The sequence below is a fragment of the Geotrypetes seraphini genome, chromosome 8 (assembly GCF_902459505.1).
Source record: "Geotrypetes seraphini chromosome 8, aGeoSer1.1, whole genome shotgun sequence".
Classification (NCBI taxonomy): Eukaryota; Metazoa; Chordata; class Amphibia; order Gymnophiona; family Dermophiidae; genus Geotrypetes; species Geotrypetes seraphini.
The window spans coordinates 100,797,768-100,817,077 of NC_047091.1; the positions used below are offsets into that span (position 1 = coordinate 100,797,768).

General features: G+C 44.9%; 1 protein-coding gene across 1 annotated transcript in view; it reads right to left on the reverse strand.

Annotated features, from left to right (window-relative positions):
* Positions 1-17,616, reverse strand: part of LSM4 (LSM4 homolog, U6 small nuclear RNA and mRNA degradation associated) — a 51,421-nt gene extending 33,805 nt beyond the window's left edge. The window contains exons 1-3 of the mRNA XM_033953621.1: positions 17,457-17,616; positions 13,277-13,318; positions 12,045-12,143 (exon numbers count right to left, since the gene is read on the reverse strand). Of these exons, the coding sequence (XP_033809512.1) occupies positions 12,045-12,143; positions 13,277-13,318; positions 17,457-17,459 (144 nt within the window). The 5' untranslated portion in view covers positions 17,460-17,616. The remainder of the gene's footprint in view (positions 1-12,044; positions 12,144-13,276; positions 13,319-17,456) is intronic.
* Between the last annotated feature and the right edge of the window lie 1,694 nt (positions 17,617-19,310).

Genomic DNA, 19,310 nt, shown 5'->3' on the forward strand with positions numbered 1-19,310 from the left:
ACTTGCTTGAAGACACTCGAAGTTTCGAGTCGCCCGCACCGCGCAGGCGCGAGTGCCTTCCCGCCCAGCGCAGGGCGCGTCTCCTCAGTTCAGATAGCCAGCAGAGAAGCCAACCCGGGGAGGTGGGTGGGATGCGAGAATAGTTGCCTGCTGTCCCTGGATAACAACTGTTACGGTAAGTAACTGTGCTTTATCCCAGGACAAGCAGGCAGGTATTCTCACAAGTGGGTGACCTTCAAGCTAACCAAAGTGGGACGGTGGGAGAGTTGGCAACTTAGGAGAATAAATTTTGCAATACTGTTTGGCCAAACTGTCCATCCCGTCTGGAGAAAGTATCCAGACAATAGTGAGAAGTGAAGGTATGAACGGAGGACCAAATAGCAGCTCTACAAATTTCCTCAATAGGTGTAGATCTGAGGAAAGCTACAGACTTTCTGTACTGACTTTACTGTGAAGGGGTAATCCAGCCTGGGCATAGCAGAAAGAGATACAAGCCGCCATCCAATTGGAGATGGTAAGCTTAGAAATGGGATGTCCCAACTTGTTCGGATCAAAGGAGACAAAAAGTTGAGGAGCAGTTCTGTGTGGTTTGGTGCGTTCTAAATAGAAAGCCAAAGCACGTTTACAGTCCAGAGTATGAAGAGCAACTTCTCCAGGATGAGAATGAGGCTTTGGAAAAAACACTGGAACAACAATGGATTGGTTGAGATGAAATTCCAAGACCACTTTAGGAAGGAATTTCGGATGAGTGCGAAGAACTACCTTGTCATGATGGAACACTGTAAAAGGTGGATCCGCAACCAATGCTTGGAGGCCAATGAGAAACACCACTTTCCAAGTGAGATACTTCAGATGAGCCTTGTCAATTGGTTCAAATGGAGGTTTCATCAGCTGAGTAAGAACAATATTGAGGTCCCAAACCACAGGAGGCGGTTTGAGAGGAGGATTGACACTGAACAGTCCTTTCATGAATCTGGAAACCACAGGATGAGCAGAGAGGGGTTTCCCGTCAATAGGCTGATGGAAAGCAGCAATTGCACTAAGATGGACTCGTATCGATGTAGACTTGAGGCCAGAATGAGAAAGGTGCAAAAGATAGTCCAAAACTGAAGATAAGGATGAATGTTGAGGCTCCTTATGATGAGAAAAACACCAAGTAGAAAATCTAGTCCATTTTTGGTGATAGCATTGTCTATTAGTAGGCTTCCGTGAAGCTTCTAAAACATCCCTCACAGATTGAGAAATCTGGAGAGAAGCTATGTTGAGAGGAACCAAGCTGTCAGGTGTAGAGACTGCAGGTTGGGATGAAGCAGAGATCCCTGATGCTGTGTAAGCAGAGAGGGAAAAACTGGTAGAAGATATGGCTCCCTGCTGCTGAGTTGAAGTAGAAGGGAGTACCAGGGTTGTCTGGGCCACCGAGGAGCAACCAGAATCATGGTGGACTTCAGCTTGACCAGCGTCTTTTGAATGAGAGGAAATGGAGGAAACGCATATAGAAAGAGATTCGTGCAGTCCAGAAGAAAAGCATCTGCCTCGAGGCGATGAGGAGTGCACATCCTGGAGCAGAACTGAGGCAGTTTGTAGTTGTGGGGAGCTGCAAAGAGGTCTATCCGAGGCGTCCCCCACTGAGAGAAAATGTGATGAAGGGGCATGAAATGGAGAGTCCATTCGTGAGGCTGTAGAAGACGACTCAAGTTGTCCGCTAAGGCATTGTCCGTCCCCTGAATGTAGACAGCTTTGAGGAAGGTGTTGTGGCGAATTTCCCAATCCCAAACTTTCAGAGCTTCCTGACCGAGGGAGGCAGATCCCGTGCCTCCCTGTTTGTTGACATAATACATGGCAACCTGATTGTCCGTTCGAATGAGGACTACACTGTCGTGAAGAAGATGCTGAAAAGCATTGAGTGTTGAAAATCGCCTTGAGTTCCAGCAGATTGATATGACACTGACGATCCATAGTGGTCCAATAGCCTTGAGTACGGAGACCATCTAGATGAGCCCCCCAAGCGCAAGTTGAAGAATCTGTCGTGAGCACTTTCTAAGGTAGGGGTGTGTGAAAAAGTAAGCCTCTGGATAGATTGGAAGAGAGCATCCACCAGCAAAGAGACTGTCAGAGCAGGAGTGACCTGGATGTGTCGAGTCAGAGGGTCGGAAACCATTGAGATGCCAGGGTCCACTGAGGTATTCGGAGGTGAAGTCTGGCAAAAGGAGTCACGTGTACTGTGGAAGCCATGTGACCCAGAAGAACCATCATGTGTCACGCCGAGATGGATGAGCGAGAGGACACTGAATGACAAAGATGGAGAAGAGCTTCCAGACATTATTGAGGAAGGAATGCTCTGAGTTGGACTGTGTCCAGAATAGCTCCGATGAATTGAAGAGTCTGAGAAGGCTGTAGATGGGATTTTTGAAAGTTGATTTCGAATCCCAGACTTTGCAGGAACCAGATAGTCTGCTGGGTCGCTACTATGACTCCTTGAGACTTGGAATCTTTGATGAGCCAGTCGTTGAGGTATGGAAATACTTGAAGACCATGGTTCCTGAGAGCTGCGGCCACCACTACCAGGCACTTGGTGAATACTCTGGGAGACGAGGCCAGGCCGAAAGGGAGCACTCTGTATTGATAATGCAGATTTCCCACCCGAAATCTGAGGTACTGACGGGAGGCCAGATGAATGGGAATGTGTGTGTAGGCCTCCTTGAGATCCAAAGAGCATAACCAGTCGTTCTGCTCGAGGAGGGGGATAAAGAGATGCCAGGGTCAACATGCAAAATTTTTCTCTGACTAGAAATTTGTTGAGCACCTTGAGATCCAAAATAGGTCTCAGATTGCCCGTCTTCTTCGGAACAAGGAAGTAACTGGAGTAAAATCCCTTGTTCTGCTGAGCTAGAGGAACTGGCTCGATAGCTTGAAGCTGAAGCAGAGCTTGAGCTTCCTGAAGAAGAAGGGTGGTCTGGGAGGGATTGGAAGGATACTCTCTTGGAGGATGTTCTGGAGGAACTTGATGGAAATGAAGAGAGTATCCCTCCCTGATGATGGAAAGGACCCAGAGGTCGGTAGTAACAGTCGTCTTATCGGTGGTAAAAATGATGGAGACGACCTCCGATAGGGGGAAAAACGGGAAAGGGCAGAACGATGGAAGTTATGCACTGTTCTAGGCAGTCAAAAAGGCTGAGGAGCCTTGGGTACAGCAGATGGCTGAGACTTTTGCTGCTTCTGGGGTTGCTGCCTCTTGACAGGCTGACAAGTAGAAGGAGCCTGCTTTGGTGGAAAACGCCGCTGATAGATTTGAGGAGGGCGTGTAGGTCAAGAAGGAGCCGGCTTCGGCTTTGGTCTGAGAATTGATGCAAAAGACTTCTCATGGTCAGATAGTTTCTTGGTGGCTGCCTCAATGGACTCATCAAAGAGGTCATTGCCTGCACAAGGAACATTAGCCAGCCGGTCCTCCAGGTTAGGATCCATGTCGATAGTACGAAGCCAAGCAAGACGTCGCATGGCCACAGAGCAAGCAGTTACTCGAGCAGTTAACTCATAGGATGACTGGAGAAGATGCAGACGGAGTTGTGATAAGGAAGCAATGACTTCTTGGAACTCAAAGTGATTACGAGAATCCAGATAAGGCATAAACTTTGGAAGAATGGAAAGAAAGAACTCAAAATAGGTGATGAAATGAAAATTATAGTTGAGGACTCTGGAGGTCATCATCAAATTCTGATAGATGCGACGACCAAATCTGTCCATCGTTTTACCTTCCCTTCCTGAAGGGACAGTAGCATACACCTGGGAAGGATGAGATCTTTTCAAAGACGATTCAACCAGAAGGGATTGATGAGATAATTGAGTATTGTCAAAGCCTTTATGATGTACAGTCTTATACCTAGAATCCAATTTTCTTGGAACAGCTGGAATGGTATAAGGAGTTTCCAGACAGCGGACAAAGGTTTGATCCAAAAGCTTATGGAGAGGAAGATTGAGAGATTCAGCCAGAGGTTGAGGGAGATGCATGGTCTCGAGATATTCCTTGGAGAACTTTGAGCCAGTATCTAACTGAATATCCAAATCAACCGCCATCTGACGAAGGAAAGATGAAAAGGAAAGTTGATCCGCCAAAGCCGTGCCTCGAGAAGGACTCGGACGTCGAGCTTGGCCCACGACTGAGGCACGCTCTCCTTGATCCTCGAGGCCTGCTTCAAGGATCGAGGAGAGCGTGCCTCAGTCGAAGCCCCCAGAGAATGGATAGGGCTGGAGGCTGTGGAATGAAGCAGTAGAGACTGAGAAGAGGAACCTCGATGCACTCAAAGACTCTGCTCCTTGCTTTGAGTGTGAGGGTTCCCGTTGAGGCACTGGCAAAGAATCTGCTCCTTGCTGTCCGTGCCCAGATGCCAGACCAGACCCTCGCAGAGACTCTGCTCCCTGCCAAGAGTGTGCATGAGACTGAGACATAGGAGGTGGCTCGACCTTGCGGGAGACCACTGAATGCCCAGGCTGGATTTGTGAGAGAAGCTGCAGCCCCATGGTAGTAAAGAGCTGAATGAACTGCTTCTCCAACAAGGTCTGGAACGAAGCCGGCAAGGATGGATCAGCATCTCCAACGGGACCACCTGCATGGGCCTCGTGTTCCCTTGAGGCAGTGTGAGAGTGCTTTGACTTAGAAGTCTTAGGCACTTTAAGCACCACCGTGCCCTATCTGACCTGAAGAGACAGAGGAAGGCTTCGCAGCAGGTGTCGAAGACAGAGCAGGTACAAACGAGGCAGGTTTGATGAGGCTTGGAGTGGAAACTGTGGAATCCAGAAGAGCTTCGGATGAAGTCGAGGGCGAGGCACCCTTCGAAGACGAGAGTTCCATCGAAAATTCCATGCTGAAGAGCTGCTCCCACAGAATACAACGATGCTTAAAAGCACAAGACTTAAGTGTTGAGCAAGGCCGGCACGATTTCGGGAGATGTTGAGGCCCAAGACACCGTCGATGAGGGTCCGTGAGGGAAATTGCATGCTGGCACTTGGAACACTTTTTAAAACTGGTTGCAGGCCGGGACATAGGCCGAAAAAGAGCAGCCGCAAGATCGAAGCTGTGGGGCTGCAGCCGCGAGGCCTGCCCGGTCGAACGAATGGAAGAAAATATTTATTTTTTTTTTTTTTTAAAAGAAAAGAATAAAGAAAAAACAGCGATTCGTGACAAAAAGAACACAAAACCGCGGTTGTAGCGAAGGCACAAGTGGAATTACTTCACGCAGAGAGTCAAAGACGGACTTCTCGGCTCCGCGGAAAAGTAAGAACTGAGAAGATGCGCCCTGCGCTGGGCAGGAAGGCACTCGCGCATGCGCGGTGCGGGCGACTCGAAACTTCGAGTTTCTTCAAGCAAGTCTGCTTGTGAGGCGTCCGCATCGAGGCTCCGTCGGATGACGTTACCCACTTGTGAGAATACCTGTCTGCTTGTCCTGGGATAAGAAAGGATAACCGGAATGGGAGCTCAGAGCCCTTCCAGACAGTCTCTTTCACACTACTGTTGAAAAGCCTTCTAAGCTTTGGCATAGGCCACCATAGTAGAAGGTCTCTTAGCCCAGAGTTGAGTGGCAATAACCACATTTAAATATCCCTTGCAAACTAGAGCCGTGTGCTCAAGAGTCATGCTGTACAACCAGAATCTTCTGCCTTTCTTGGGCACAATGAAGTATTTGGAGTATCTATCTAAATCAGATTCATCGTCAGGGAAAGGTTCTATGGCCCGAATATCTAAGAGCCTTTGAAGCATTGCCCAGACCCTGGCCTCTTTTTCCAGCAGGCCAGCTGGAGAATCGAGGAACCACAGTACAATAAAACGATCTTGTGACCCACTCGGATAATGTCCAGCACCCATTGGTCCAAGGAGATTTTCTCCCACTCCCTTCGATACGCTGAGATCCTCTCCCCTAATGTTGGAGGCACGGCCACCAACTTGGAATCACTGGGACTTTTTGGAGGGTGGATTGAGGCGAGACGAGGTCTACTGGCATCCTGGGTTGCTAAATCGCTGTCTGTAACCTTGCAAAGATCTCTGGGTGGAGGAACTCGGGTTGTACTGGCGAGAACGGTGGAACAAAAATTTTACCTCTACTCCTGCCTTGGGGTGGTCGACAATCTGTCACACCGGCCATGAGATCATCTAGGCCCTTACCGAAAAGCATCTGTCCCTTAAAAGGAAGTCTGCTTAAGGTTTCCTTGGATGCCAAGTTACCCGCCCACTGTCAGATCCAGAGCATTCTGCGAGCGGAAACTGCATACTCCCAATATCTTGCTCATGACCCTGATAAGGTCATAGAGGGCGTCTGCCATGTAATCCATTCTTCTAGCACCAGATGGGGGCAGACACCTCCTCTGCAGAGAGTTTCTCTCTCATTCTGGTGCGACAGGCCCATGAAGCACACAAAGCTGCCACAGCCCCCGCTTTGATTTCAAGAGCTAGAGCTTTAAGCTGACTCTCTGAAACCATGTCCACCTTATGATCTTGAAGCGCAACTCCTCCCTCACTCGGGATAGCCATGCGTTTGGTGACCTGGGCCACCACAGAATTTACTTTTGGCTGATTAAACAGCTAACATCATAAGAATTGCCGCTGCTGGGTCAGACCAGTGGTCCATCATGCCCAGCAGTCCGCTCACGCGGCGGCCCTCTGATCAAAGACCAGTGCCCTGAGACTAGCCCTACCTGCGTAAGTTCTGGTTCAGCAGGAATTTGTCTAACTTTGTCTTGAATCCCTGGAGAGTGTTTTTCCCTATGACAGTCTCCGGGTGAAGAAGAACTCTCTGGGTGAAGAAGAACTTCCTTACGTTTGTACAGGATCTGTCCCCTTTCAACTTTAGAGAATGCTCTCTCGTTCTCCCTACCTTGGAGAGGGTGAACAACCTCCCCTTAGTACCTTGAATGTTTCGATCATGTCCCCTCTCAATCTCCTCTGTTCGAGGGAGAAGAGGCCCAGTTTCTCTAATCTTTCGCTGTACGGCTGCTACTCCAACCCCTTACCATCTTAGTCGCTCTTCTCTGGGTCCTTTCGAGTAGTACCGTGTCCTTCTTCATGTATGGCAAACAGTGCTGGATGCAGTACTCCAGGTGAGGGCACACAATGGCCCGGTACAGCGGCACGATAACCTTCTCCGATCTGTTCGTGATCCCCTTCATTATCATTCCTAGCATTCTGTTTGCCCTTTTTGCCGCTGCCGCACTATGTGTGGACGGCTTCATCCCTTTCCTGGGAGGTCTCGCCAAGTACCGCCCCGGACATCCTGCATTCGTGCATGAGATTTTTGTTACCGACATGCATCACTTTACACTTATCCATGTTGAACCTCATCTGCCATGTCGATGCCCATTCCTCGAGCCTGATTATGTCACGTTGCAGATCTTTGCAATCCCCCTGCGTCTTCACTACTCTGAATAACTTTGTATCGTCCGCAAATTTAATCACCTCGCTCGTCGTACCTATGTCCAGATCATTTATAAAGATGTTGAAGAGCACGGGTCCAAGCACTGAGCCCTGCGGCACTCCACTGGTGACGCTCTTCCTCTCCGAGTATTGTCCATTTACCCCCACTCTCTGTTTCCTATGCTCCAGCCAATTTTTAATCCATGTGAGTATTTCACCCTCGATTCCATGGCTCGCAATTTTCCGAAGTAGTCATTAATGCAGAACCTTGTCGAACGCCTTCTGAAAGGCCAGATATACAATGTCGACCGGGTCGCCCTTGTCTATCTGCCTGTTTACTCCCTCAAAGAAGTGCAGCAAGTGTGTCAAACAAGATCTGCCTTTGCTGAAACCATGCTGGCTGGTTCTCAAACCGTATCCGTCAAAGTTGATCAATGATGCAGTCCTTTATCAGCACATCTACCATCTTTCCCGGTACCGAGGTCAGACTCACCGGTCTGTAGTTTCCCAGGTCTTTCCTCAAACCTTTTTTGAAGATCAGCGTAACATTCACCATCTTCCAGTCCTCCGGAATCTTTCCTGATTTGATCGACAGATTGGCTATTAGTTGAAGCAGTTCAGCTATGGTCCCTTTCAGTTCCTTGATGACCCTCGGATGGATGCCATCCGGTCCCGGGGATTTATCTCTCTTAAGCCTATCAATCTGCCTGCATACCTCTTCTAGACTGACCATTAACCCTGTCAGTTTCCCGTTTTCACTTCCAGCATATAGCCTGATGGGTTCCGATATGCTGTGTATAGCCTCTTCGGTAAATTCAGACTCAAACAACGTGTTCAGTCTATCGGCTATTGCTTTGTCCTCCTTCAGCGCTCCCTTTATTCCTTGGTTATCCAACGGTCCCACCGCTTCCTTTGCGGGTTGTTTCCCTTTAATATACCAAAAGAACAGTTTAAAGTTTTTTGCCTCCTTGGCTATTTTTTCCTCGTAGTCTCTCTTGGCCCCTTTTACCGCCTTATAGCACCTGCGTTGATGCTGTTTATGCTTACTCCAGTTTTTGTCTGTTTTTTATCTTTTTCATTCCTTAAACGAGGTTTTTTTTGGTCTCTGGTCGCTTCCTTTACATCTACAGTGAGCCACGCCAGTTCCTTATTCATTTTCCTCTTTGATCCCTTGTTGATATGTGGTATATATAGATTTTGCACTTCGGTGACCGTATCCTTAAAGAGAGACCAAGCTTGCTCTAGCGTCTTTACAGTGTTCATCCTCTTCTTAATCTTCTTCCCCATCTTGCATCTCATCCTTTTGTAATTCCCTTTTCAGAAGTTTAGCGCTGTGGCCGTCGTTCTGAACCTATGTTTCGCCCCTATTTCCAGGTTGAAGCGGATCATATTGTGATCGCTGTTTCCCAGCATCCCTTCTACTTCTACATCTTGTGCCGGTCCTCGCGATCCATTTAGAATCAAGTCCAGAATTGTGTTTCCTCTTGTATTTTCCTTGACAAGTTGTTCCAGGAAGCAATCGCTTACAGTTTCCAGGAACTTGGTTTCTCTAGCACAGCCGGAGGTGCCTAGGTTCCATTCTATCCCTGGATAGTTGAAGTTGCCCATGATAACTGAGTTGCCTCCCTTGCAGTTGCGTTTAATCTCATCTGTCATTTCTCCATCAGTTTCTTCGGACTGCCCTGGGGGGTCGATAGTAGATGCCTATACTCTGGTGCCATCAGGATAAAACCTGGACATAGCTTTTGCAATCCTTAAGGACCCTTCTGTGGTCTCCCACTGCTCAGTAACTAGGGCAATATTGTCCAGATGCGCTGGAAAAATAGAGGTCTAAGCATTGGAGTCAATCATGACCATGCACTGGGAAGTGGAAGGCTGCACCTCTAGCTTCAATTCCTTAATAGCATCTGCTATAAAACGGTGGACAGAGACCGACTTAAATAGTTGGTGGACCAAAGGATCATCTTGTCAAGCACTAGAGAGGCATCTTGGCTGCCGGACCCAAACAGGAAACCAGATTCTTCCAGGATTGTTTGAGCCCTGTGATAAAAAAAAGGCATGGATTCTGATCTCCAATCCTGCCAGTCTGGCTCCGAATGATCACTGGCTTGTTTATCTGTGGAGATATCAGAAAGCAAAGATGCTCCCAGGACTAATGGCGGTACACTTTCAGGCTGCGTCACAAGTCCTGGCCCTGTTAAAAATACTCTCCACATGAGATTTACAAAATTCTGGGGATAAGTCTTGTGCAGAGGAGAAACAAACCCTGCAGGACCTCCAACTGGGCTTTTGTAGGTTCTACAGACTCCATACATCAGCACTTCACGCCTTTGCTAAATTCAGACTCTGGATGGGACATTCTACCCATTTCCCAGACCCATAGCAGTGCTCCAGCCCTGGAGGGGCATATGGGACTAAGCTTGAGGCTCCTGCCCCTCCCTCACACGCAATGCGACATGCGGTACATGGACGCTCCTACGTTGGCTAGTCAGCACAAACTTCACATGAAATGGTGTCAACCTACCCTGAGGAGTCTATCCCTGATGATTTTTGTAAAAAGAGGTTTTGAGGCAGATAGAGACATCAGAAAAGAAAATTGTTTAAAATGCAAGATGACCGCTGACAGAAAAATCACACCAAAAACGGCCCATGGAGACTTTTTGGAAAAATAAAAAACGCTGGAATAGGGGTTTTGGAATGGGGGATGTGAGCCCTGACCCCAGAAACCCTCAAAGTTATTGGACCCCCCCTGATTTTCCCATAGGAAATAATATGGCTGTACTTACAGTTCTGTGAACATGCCTGCCTATTTTCCTTGCAGCTGGAGGGAATGGAAAGGAATTTCTCCCTCAGAAATTTCAAATAAATGACTCAGGCTACCACTCGGACTGACCCCATCCGAGACCTCCACCCCACTGAACCACAGACCATGACTGGGGGGGGGGGGGGGAAAGAGGCACAAATACGCAACCAGCTTCCTAATTCCCAAGGGTTCTTCCTCAGGGCAAAGCTGGCTCAGAAAGCGAGCTGACTCCCAGGGAAAAGGACCCTGAGCCCTGAAGTGGCACATAGCAGGTTGGCTCCACAGGTCCACCCAAAGGTTTGCCCTGCGAGCTGCAGTCCGGCTCCACAAAACCTGTGTCCTTTCCCAGGTAGAGAATCCCCAAATATTTAATTTAATGTGATGTGATGTCTTATATACCGTTAAATCTCCTAAAGGATTCAAAGCAGTTTACAAAACAAATTGACTTAAAAAATGGTCAAAAATCTAATCAGGTACTTTGAATTTCCCTCTCTGTCCCAACGGGCTCACAATCTAACTATAGTACCTATGAAAGAAATAATTATTTACATTTACCTAGTTAAAGAGAAGGAAGAGCAAAAAGATAATATAATAAATTAATATTATAGGTGTGTAGAACCCCAGAGAAAAATCCTGAAAATAAAAGCAGGAAAAAAATGGCAAAATTAAACAAGCCCAACAAAAATAAAATTATAAACCCCAGTCAGCCATTATCACTACCCTCAATCAGCTTCTAATTCCATGTCCCCAATCGAGTCAGGCCAGCCCGGGCCACTACCACAAAAGCAACTCCTCTGCTTCAGTTCTCCTGTTCATGAAAGGCTGGAATCAAATGCTGCAGATCCACCAGCCCACTCCGAAATGACATAATAAAGAGATGTGAACCATCCTCCCATGGGACTCCAGAAGAAGTCATGGGCTGGGAGCTGGATGCAAGCGGAGGCTCTGGGCTGAAAGCTGGGTGTAACAGGCATTCTCCATGCCATTAGGGCAGAGCCGCTGCAGCACCAGTCATGCTGGCTCATTTTAGATAGTTTGTTAGATGACCACTTTTTGGATTGTAGATCACACATCTGAGTCCCTCCGTGTTACTGTTGAACCAGCTGATAGAATCCCCAGGAAGAGCAGTAGTTAGGAGAAATGAAAGAAAATATGTGGTCTCAGGGCTCCAAAACCTCAGAAAAAAATTCATTTATAATTAAAAATAAGAATTAGGCAGAGCAGATCAGAAACACCTCTGCACAGTTCTTTTGCAGAAGGAAAAACTGAAGAGGATATTTCACTTCACTGGCAATATGAGAGGTGCTAAAAGTTATGAGTGATATACTTCTGCAAAACCTGGTTCACAGGAATGGATTGAATACCTAACGTATGGATTCCTGAGTAGATGAAACAGAATTATGATTTACAAAACAGCTGTACAGAATATTGTCCCTTTCTATACTTTAATAAAAAGATTTAAATACAAAATCTTAAATGTTTGAAGCTTATACAGACAGAGCTCATGGGGACAAACATTGGGTCTCTGTCATTCTCTAGAGCCATTATCTATCCATATCAAATCTGGTTGTGGTGATGGAAAGAAATATTGTCTCTTCAATTATATTATCATCTGAATTAAAGTTACAATATCAAGACAGGACATAATTTATTTACCTTTCACAATTATAAATTATTCAAAATACTGATCATTTGAACTGGAGTTTATGAATAAAAGGAGTCTTGCTAAACCCTACCCCCCCAAAAAAAAAAAATAATGAAATGACTAGTCTTTTTATTCTTTCATATAGAACCAAACTATAATGTACAAAATTTTACACTTTGTTTTATAGTAAAACCTACTCTGGATGTGCATATGACTTCTCGTAGATTGATATTCATCCAGTTGTCGCAGCTCACTAAGTGCCCGTTATATGTTTCCCCATTTTTCAGCTCCACTAACTAGAAAGAAAATACAAATTCAGTTTATGAAAATAGATCAAGAAATAGGAAATTAATTTTAGTTACAAGATATTTTATACTGCCTGTTTTAACTTCTGGGGCTTGAAATGTAACTGATAATCACTAATGACAAACAGTGTATATTGTTCTGCCTTGCATCACATAGTGGTGTATGAAAAAAATGTCACACCCTGTAAATGAAAACTATGGGCTAGATTCATGAACCTGCCCGATCAGGACCAATTGGTGTCCGATCTGGGCAGGTCCGATAGATTCTCCAAACTGCAATATGCAGATGGGGGCCATCGGAGGAACGCCCCCATCTGCCTGCCCAGATCGCTCTATAGTGATCCCAGCGCATGTGCAGACCATCTGTAGATAGTCTGCGCATGAGCTGGACTTCTGGGCCGGCAGATTTTTTTTTTTTTTTAACTTTTTTGGAGCCCGTGGTTTTAACTCCCTTAAGCCCGTGGGTTAAAACCACGGGCTTGCACTGCGGTGAAGAGTGGGAGAGTCAGGGCAGGCAGCGTTCGTAACAGGCAGGAGATCAGGGCAGCGGGAGAGTCGGGGCTGCAGGAGAAAAGACAGCTCCTTAGCCAGGGGAAGCAGGTGATTGGGGCAGGCAGGAGAGTCAGGGTTGCAGGAGGCATTTGGGGCAGCAGGAGATCGGGGCTGAGAGGGCACAGAGCAGGGCAGCAGAAGACAAGGCAGTCTGAAAGGGCTTGAGCGACTGGTCCTCAGCAGTCGCTTGTTTGTGATCGGCCAGCCCAATCGGTGTTGCAGGGTTTTGGTTAGTGAATCGCGTCCCTGCCTACTTTTCATGCCGTTGCCCTCATTTTCAAGCGCGGATCAGAGGATGGTCGGCAAAGACGTAGTGAATCGGGCCGGAGGGAAATCAGGTTGCAAACCAATTGGTACACAATCTGTTTGCTTTGTGAATCTAGCCCTATATACCATGTTTCTGGGCAGCAGCTACCACCTAAACACAACTAGACTCATAGGTGCATCACATACAATACTATTTAATAGAATAAAAACAAAAGATCCCATGATCAAAAGACAGGCAATTGAGAATCTTCTATGCAAATTCCATCACTTTAGAATTTTATAAAAATAAACACAAAGTCACTTACCATAGGGTGATTCTGAGCAGTTTTCAGTAATGACAATGGAAGCTGGAACCAAAGAATAAATATTAATTTGTAATCTTATCACATTAAAAAAAACCTTTACAATTACATCTGTATAGTACATCAGTTCTGAGATGAAATATGTGCAGCCAACAAAGTAGAAAAACACACCATACATTAAACTTTCTATTAGGACACTCAAGTCCAGATCAGACCCAATCACTATGCTACCTATGTCTGAAGGCTTCAAATCAATAGCAGAGGGGAGCCCAAGAAAGGAGAAACAACCAGTTACATGCAAGCAAATTTTGTTTAAGGAGGACTGGACTTGGCTATCTATCAGCAACTGCCTGTATCAGGGGCCATCAGATTCTTTGATGGATGTTAAATAACCACATCTTCAGAATAAGTCATCCTTTTGCATACTTGTACTTCCTTAAATCAAGGTCCTCAGGCTTTCAGTCACTATCCTCCATCAACAAGCAGTGGGTCTTCTCCTCTACCCAGAGGAAGAGAAATATTGATGGAGGATAGTGGCTGAAAGCCTGAAGACCTTGATTTAAGGAAGTACAAGTATGCAAAAGGATGACTTATTCTGAAGATGTAGTTATTTAACATCCATCGAAGAATCTGATGGCCCCTAATAAAGGCAGTTGCTGATAGATGGCCAAGTCCAGCACTCCTTAAATAAAATTTGCTTGCGTGCAACTGTTTGTTTCTCCTTCCTTGGACCACTTCTGCTACCAATTTTATTTGTTTGTTCTACAAAAGTTACACTCTAGTTCTTTTGCCTGAATGCTTTTGAAAGCTGTATATTTATTCAACAACAAAAAATGATCTATTTTAAAGAATATAGCTTTATAGAAAATTTTGTTTTCTCCTTTTCCTAACTATACCACTAAAAAAAAAGAACATGTCACACCAAGTAACATATTGAACACTTCCACTGAATCACTGGGGAACCTATATATTTTGTTTCAATACCAACATTTTTTGTTTCCTTTACTTCACAGGTAAGTCCCATATTTAATTTGTTTTCAATCCTGTTTTCCCCAAAGAGCTCAGAACAGCCTACAAGTTAAACCTACATAATACACAGTTACAGGTTATGATTTGCCATAATTACAGTACACGTTTACAATACAAGTTTTTATCCTAATTTGACATACTAGGGGGTCTAATATCAACATTACAATTTGCCATAGTTATCCTTACAGTGCAAGTTTTCCCAATATAAATTTTATCCTAACTTGACACACACTAGGGATCTAATATCAATACACATAATATACAATTTACAGGTTAAACTTGCCATAGCTGCAGTGCAAGATTTTTCAATACACGTTTTTATCCTAATGTGACACGTCCCAAGATACTAATATACATTTATTTGTAATCCATCAGGCACAGGCACAGTCAAGGTGAAGAGGTATGTTTTTTTTCTCCTTTCCTAAAGTTGAGGAGACCATCAAGGGATCTGATATGCAGGGGCAGTTGGTGCCAGTAGCTCAGTATGATGTGGGAGTAGGAACATCATTTGGAGGTTTGTAGTTGAAGGGGGCGTTTTGAGACATATTTCATCCTGGGAGAGGAGGGACCTGCTCAGCACGTATGGAGGAAACTTGGCCATCATGTAGCCCGGCACCATGTTGTACAAGGATTTGAATGCTAGCATCAAACCAGTGAAGACACGTTTGACTATGGGTAGCCAGTGAGCCGATGATAAGAGTCTGGGAGACAGGGTTGCGGGAACAGAGGTTTTTTTAAAAAAGTCCGATTGCTGCATGTGATGTATATTCTTTGCCTTGAGACCGTTGAATAGCACATTGCAGTAATCCATGCAGGAGAGTACTACGGCATACAATAGTTGTGTGAAGTCAGACTCAGAAAAGTAGTTCCTTATTTTTCAGTTGTCGCAGATAATAAAATGAGGAAGATACCACCTGAGAGATATGGTTGGAAAGAGATAGATAGCAGTCAAGGATTATTCCTAGGCTACACGCTTGATCTTTTGCAGTTATGGTAGTTCAGTCCCGGTGTAGCGAGGGACGGGCAGTTATAGTGTTCTTTGCAGATCCAAAGGCGTTCTGTTTTGGAGGCGTTTAGTTGCCAAACATCCTGTTTTTGATTTCTGAGAGGCAGTTTAGGAATTTTGTGATCTGGGCATCATGGGTCTCTCCTAGTGGTAGGTATAGTTAGATGTCATCTGCAAAGGAGTGAATCTGTATTTGGTATTTGCAGACTGTCTAGGTCAGGTCTATAGAGATTAAATAGGAAGATAGAGCCCCCTGAGGAACACCGTATTTGATCGGTTTTGATAGCACATCGTTGAGCATACATAATCCAACTGTGCCTATTTTGAAAGAGCATGAAATTTCTAAAGAAACGTTGTCATTTAACATGTAATCACTTCTGCCATCAGTTTTCTTTTGGAAGATGCAATGACCTAGTGATTACAGGAACAAACCAGAAGACCATGGTTCTGTCACTACCACCTCATCACCTCAGACAAGACACTTAAGGAAATATTAACTTTCCATGTAATATTAACTTTTCACTAAGCAGATTCTATCAGATTTTAAAAACAAAAACCACTCTTTTCTGTATTAAAAAAAAGTGTACACCTTAGAATTTTCAGTCATATGTATGTAGGAGCAAATGTCACACCCACAGCTTCCAAGGTTCAAGAGGGAGATCCGAGGCCAGTCCTGACCATAATGCATTATGGGACCTGCATCACTGATTTCAATTGATAGAAATAAAATTTACAAATGGCACACTACTTTAGGGTACAAGCTCAAAATCCTGCCCTCGTGAACTAGGTAACTTAGCATCTGACTCCCACTTCCTCCTCCTCCCTTCACAAACACCTCTTCCAACAGGAAATAAAGTTATATGGACACAAGATCACAAGTAATCTTAACCATACCTAGCAGACGATTCTATAAAACCTCACTTCTGTAGGTAAGCACTACCATATTCTGGAATTCACAAATACCGGTATATGGTTATAGTTGTCCTTAAGGATGAACCATCCCAAACAGCAAAGCTTTTCAGACCATGGGTATGGTATAAGTCTGGAGAAATGTATTTTATTAAAAAAAGGATAGTATAAAATATTAGTACTTTTCTTTGGTGCCTTTGAAAGTCTAAGACAGACTGAAGATATGCTCTCTTAGGCTTCTGTGGTCTAACATCATGACTATGGTTTTGTCCAGGTCTCACCACCTCTTGTAGAGAATGATAGTGTGACAGAATTCAGCACTGCTCCTGTCCCTGGAGATAATCGTAGGAAATCATCCCATGTTATTCTTTAGCATCTATCTCAATCTCAGTCCTTCTACAACATTCTTCAATGAGGGTCAGTGGTTGTGCCCATTCATACGCCGATTCTTCCCTCTCTACTTAAAGAATGACATGGGTATGATTTCTCACGGGGACGGGAAAGGTGATGAGTTCTGGTCACCGTATCGTTCTCTAGGTAGAACCGACATTTCAGCCATCATCATGCTGTGGCTTTCTTCAACCACATCATGATGGCTGAAACGTTGGTTCTACCTACCCAGAGGCAGTAAGACCCGGACAACAGCAACAAATAGATTGAAGATAATTTTCAAAGTAATTTGCCCAGGTAACAAAGCAATTCTCTGCACTGAAACTACCCTACACTCAGTGGCTAAAAGCATGCACGTTTCACTTTCACACAAACTCGGGGTGTTACAAATACCAGAAGGGTGAAAAGGAAAGTAGGTACAGCGTATGCAGAAACGTGTATGTTCCTACTAAAAAGGCCAGCTGATATTTCTCCTTCTAGACTTGCCTCTCATGAAAATACTGATCAGGAACAATACACGGGCACTAACACTCTTAATCAGCGAATGAAGGGACTCAAAAGATTACGACAGTCAAACTCTGGCGGTTCACAACTACAAGTTCCAGCAGGCCTCAATCCCTCTTATCCCCACCATTAAATAAGGAATAATTAAGTAGAGAGAGAAGGGGAAAATAGTAAGCTTGTACACATAAAGCCAAACATTCAGAACTATTAAGAAACTCCTGAACATTCCTTGCAAAATTTGAGCGCACAGGCTATGACGTCATTTCCCTAGCAGAAAATGAGCATTAAAAAAATCCTCTAAATTTTGTACGCAGCACCCCCATCCCGTATAGAAACCGGATTTACCATTATAGTATTATCCCTCCCGCCTCCGGTCACTGTGCGTATGTATGTGCCTATATAAAATTACAGGCCGTCTCCCACGGCATCCAAAAATTCTAAGCCAACGTCGTCGCTTCGGCAACCGGCGCCCTATTACTAAAAAAAAACCCTCACAACTCCACCCTCAAATGAGAGAAACAGGCGCAAAGTCTCCAATAGGACAAATGGGAGAGGCGTTCGCGCCACTCTCCTAACCAATAGTGAAGTAGAACAGGCGTGGCTTTGAACTGGGAAATACGAAGGAGGCTGAACAGGTCGAGGCAAAAGGACGGAAACCGATAAAGTTCAATCGTGGAAGAAACGCGTTTCATATTTTTTTTTCTCAATCATTTCGAACTTCTATTTAGTTTTACTATTACACGAAAAATATTTCCTTCAAGTAACTTTATAGAGCTCAAAAGACTAGCGAATTTAGGAACGGGGATGGGATTTGATATATTGTCTTTCTGTAGGGTCCTTTACCAAATGGTTCCAGAAAAAGGAGGACGGATTAAGACATACACGGGTTTTACTTCCCTTGAAAGCAATGGAAGAAATACAGTACCTAGATGTCTCAACCCGTCTTCCCTTTTCTGTAGTTAGAATCAAAGCGGTTTATATAGTATAAATCGGCTACTACACTAACCAGGCAAGAGCAGTTTCCTAATGAAATATTAATAGTCTCGATTCTCACCTGATTCTAACTTTGAAAAACATTTACTACTTTATCCAGTTTTAAGGACAATCCTGTTTTTTTCCGTGTTTGCAGGAGTGAGGTACAATTAAAATACGAATACAACAATATCATTTGAAACTGAACCACAAAAATTCCATCCATAGGATTTACAATGTATCATAAAGCAAATCTATATGTTTACAATCGGATGTTGTATGTTCCACATAACTAAACGCATGGACAGATTTCAACCAAACTTGGCATACATATTACTACTTACTATCTAGGGACAAACACTGTGAGGGTGACATGTAAAAATTATTGAAAAAGTCAAATTTTAGTGTCTTCGGGCTTACTGAGATGAATGCTCAGCATAACCCTGATACCCATGGAGAGATTTCAACCAAACTTGGTACACATATGACTTACTACCTGGGGACAAATACTGGGGGGGGGGGGGGGGGGGGGTGGGGGGAAGAAAGGGGTGACATCAGAAACAACAGATATTAATGTCTAATCCATAGGGGGTAATTTGTATTGTGTTTGGCATACCCAATCATCTATGGTTGGGGACAGTGGTGCAATAAGGAGGGCGACGCCCTGGGTGCCATCTTTGCAAGGGACACTGGTACCTGCGCCTCTCCTCTATCCCCTGCATATCTCTTTAAATGTTTACCAGCATGAGCAGCATCTTCCACTTGCTGCTCGCGCTGGCTTCGGCTCTCTTCTGACATCACTTCCTGGTTGCGGGACCAGGATGTGATGTCAGAAGGGAGCCGAGGCCAATGTGAGCAGCAGATGAAAGATGCTGCTCACGCCAGCGAACATTTCAAGAGGTACACAGGGGGCAGTGGGTACACAAGCGGTGAGGAAGAGTGGAGGAGGGGTGCACATCATGGCGATGCCAGGCACCACCATCCCATGTGTCAACCTCCTTTGCTACACCTCTGGTTAGGGATAGCCTTGAAAATTACCCTGAAAATATGTAGGACTTCTCAAGAGGGCTCCAGGTTTAGCACTTTTTTCACAATTAAAAATAAAAAATACAAAAAGAAACCCATGCATTGACTTTGTACATTTGTCTTTGGGGCTCTATTACTAAGCTATATTAGATGCTAACAAACACCTAACACAGCTTAAAATGGCATAGTACGAGTGAGCTG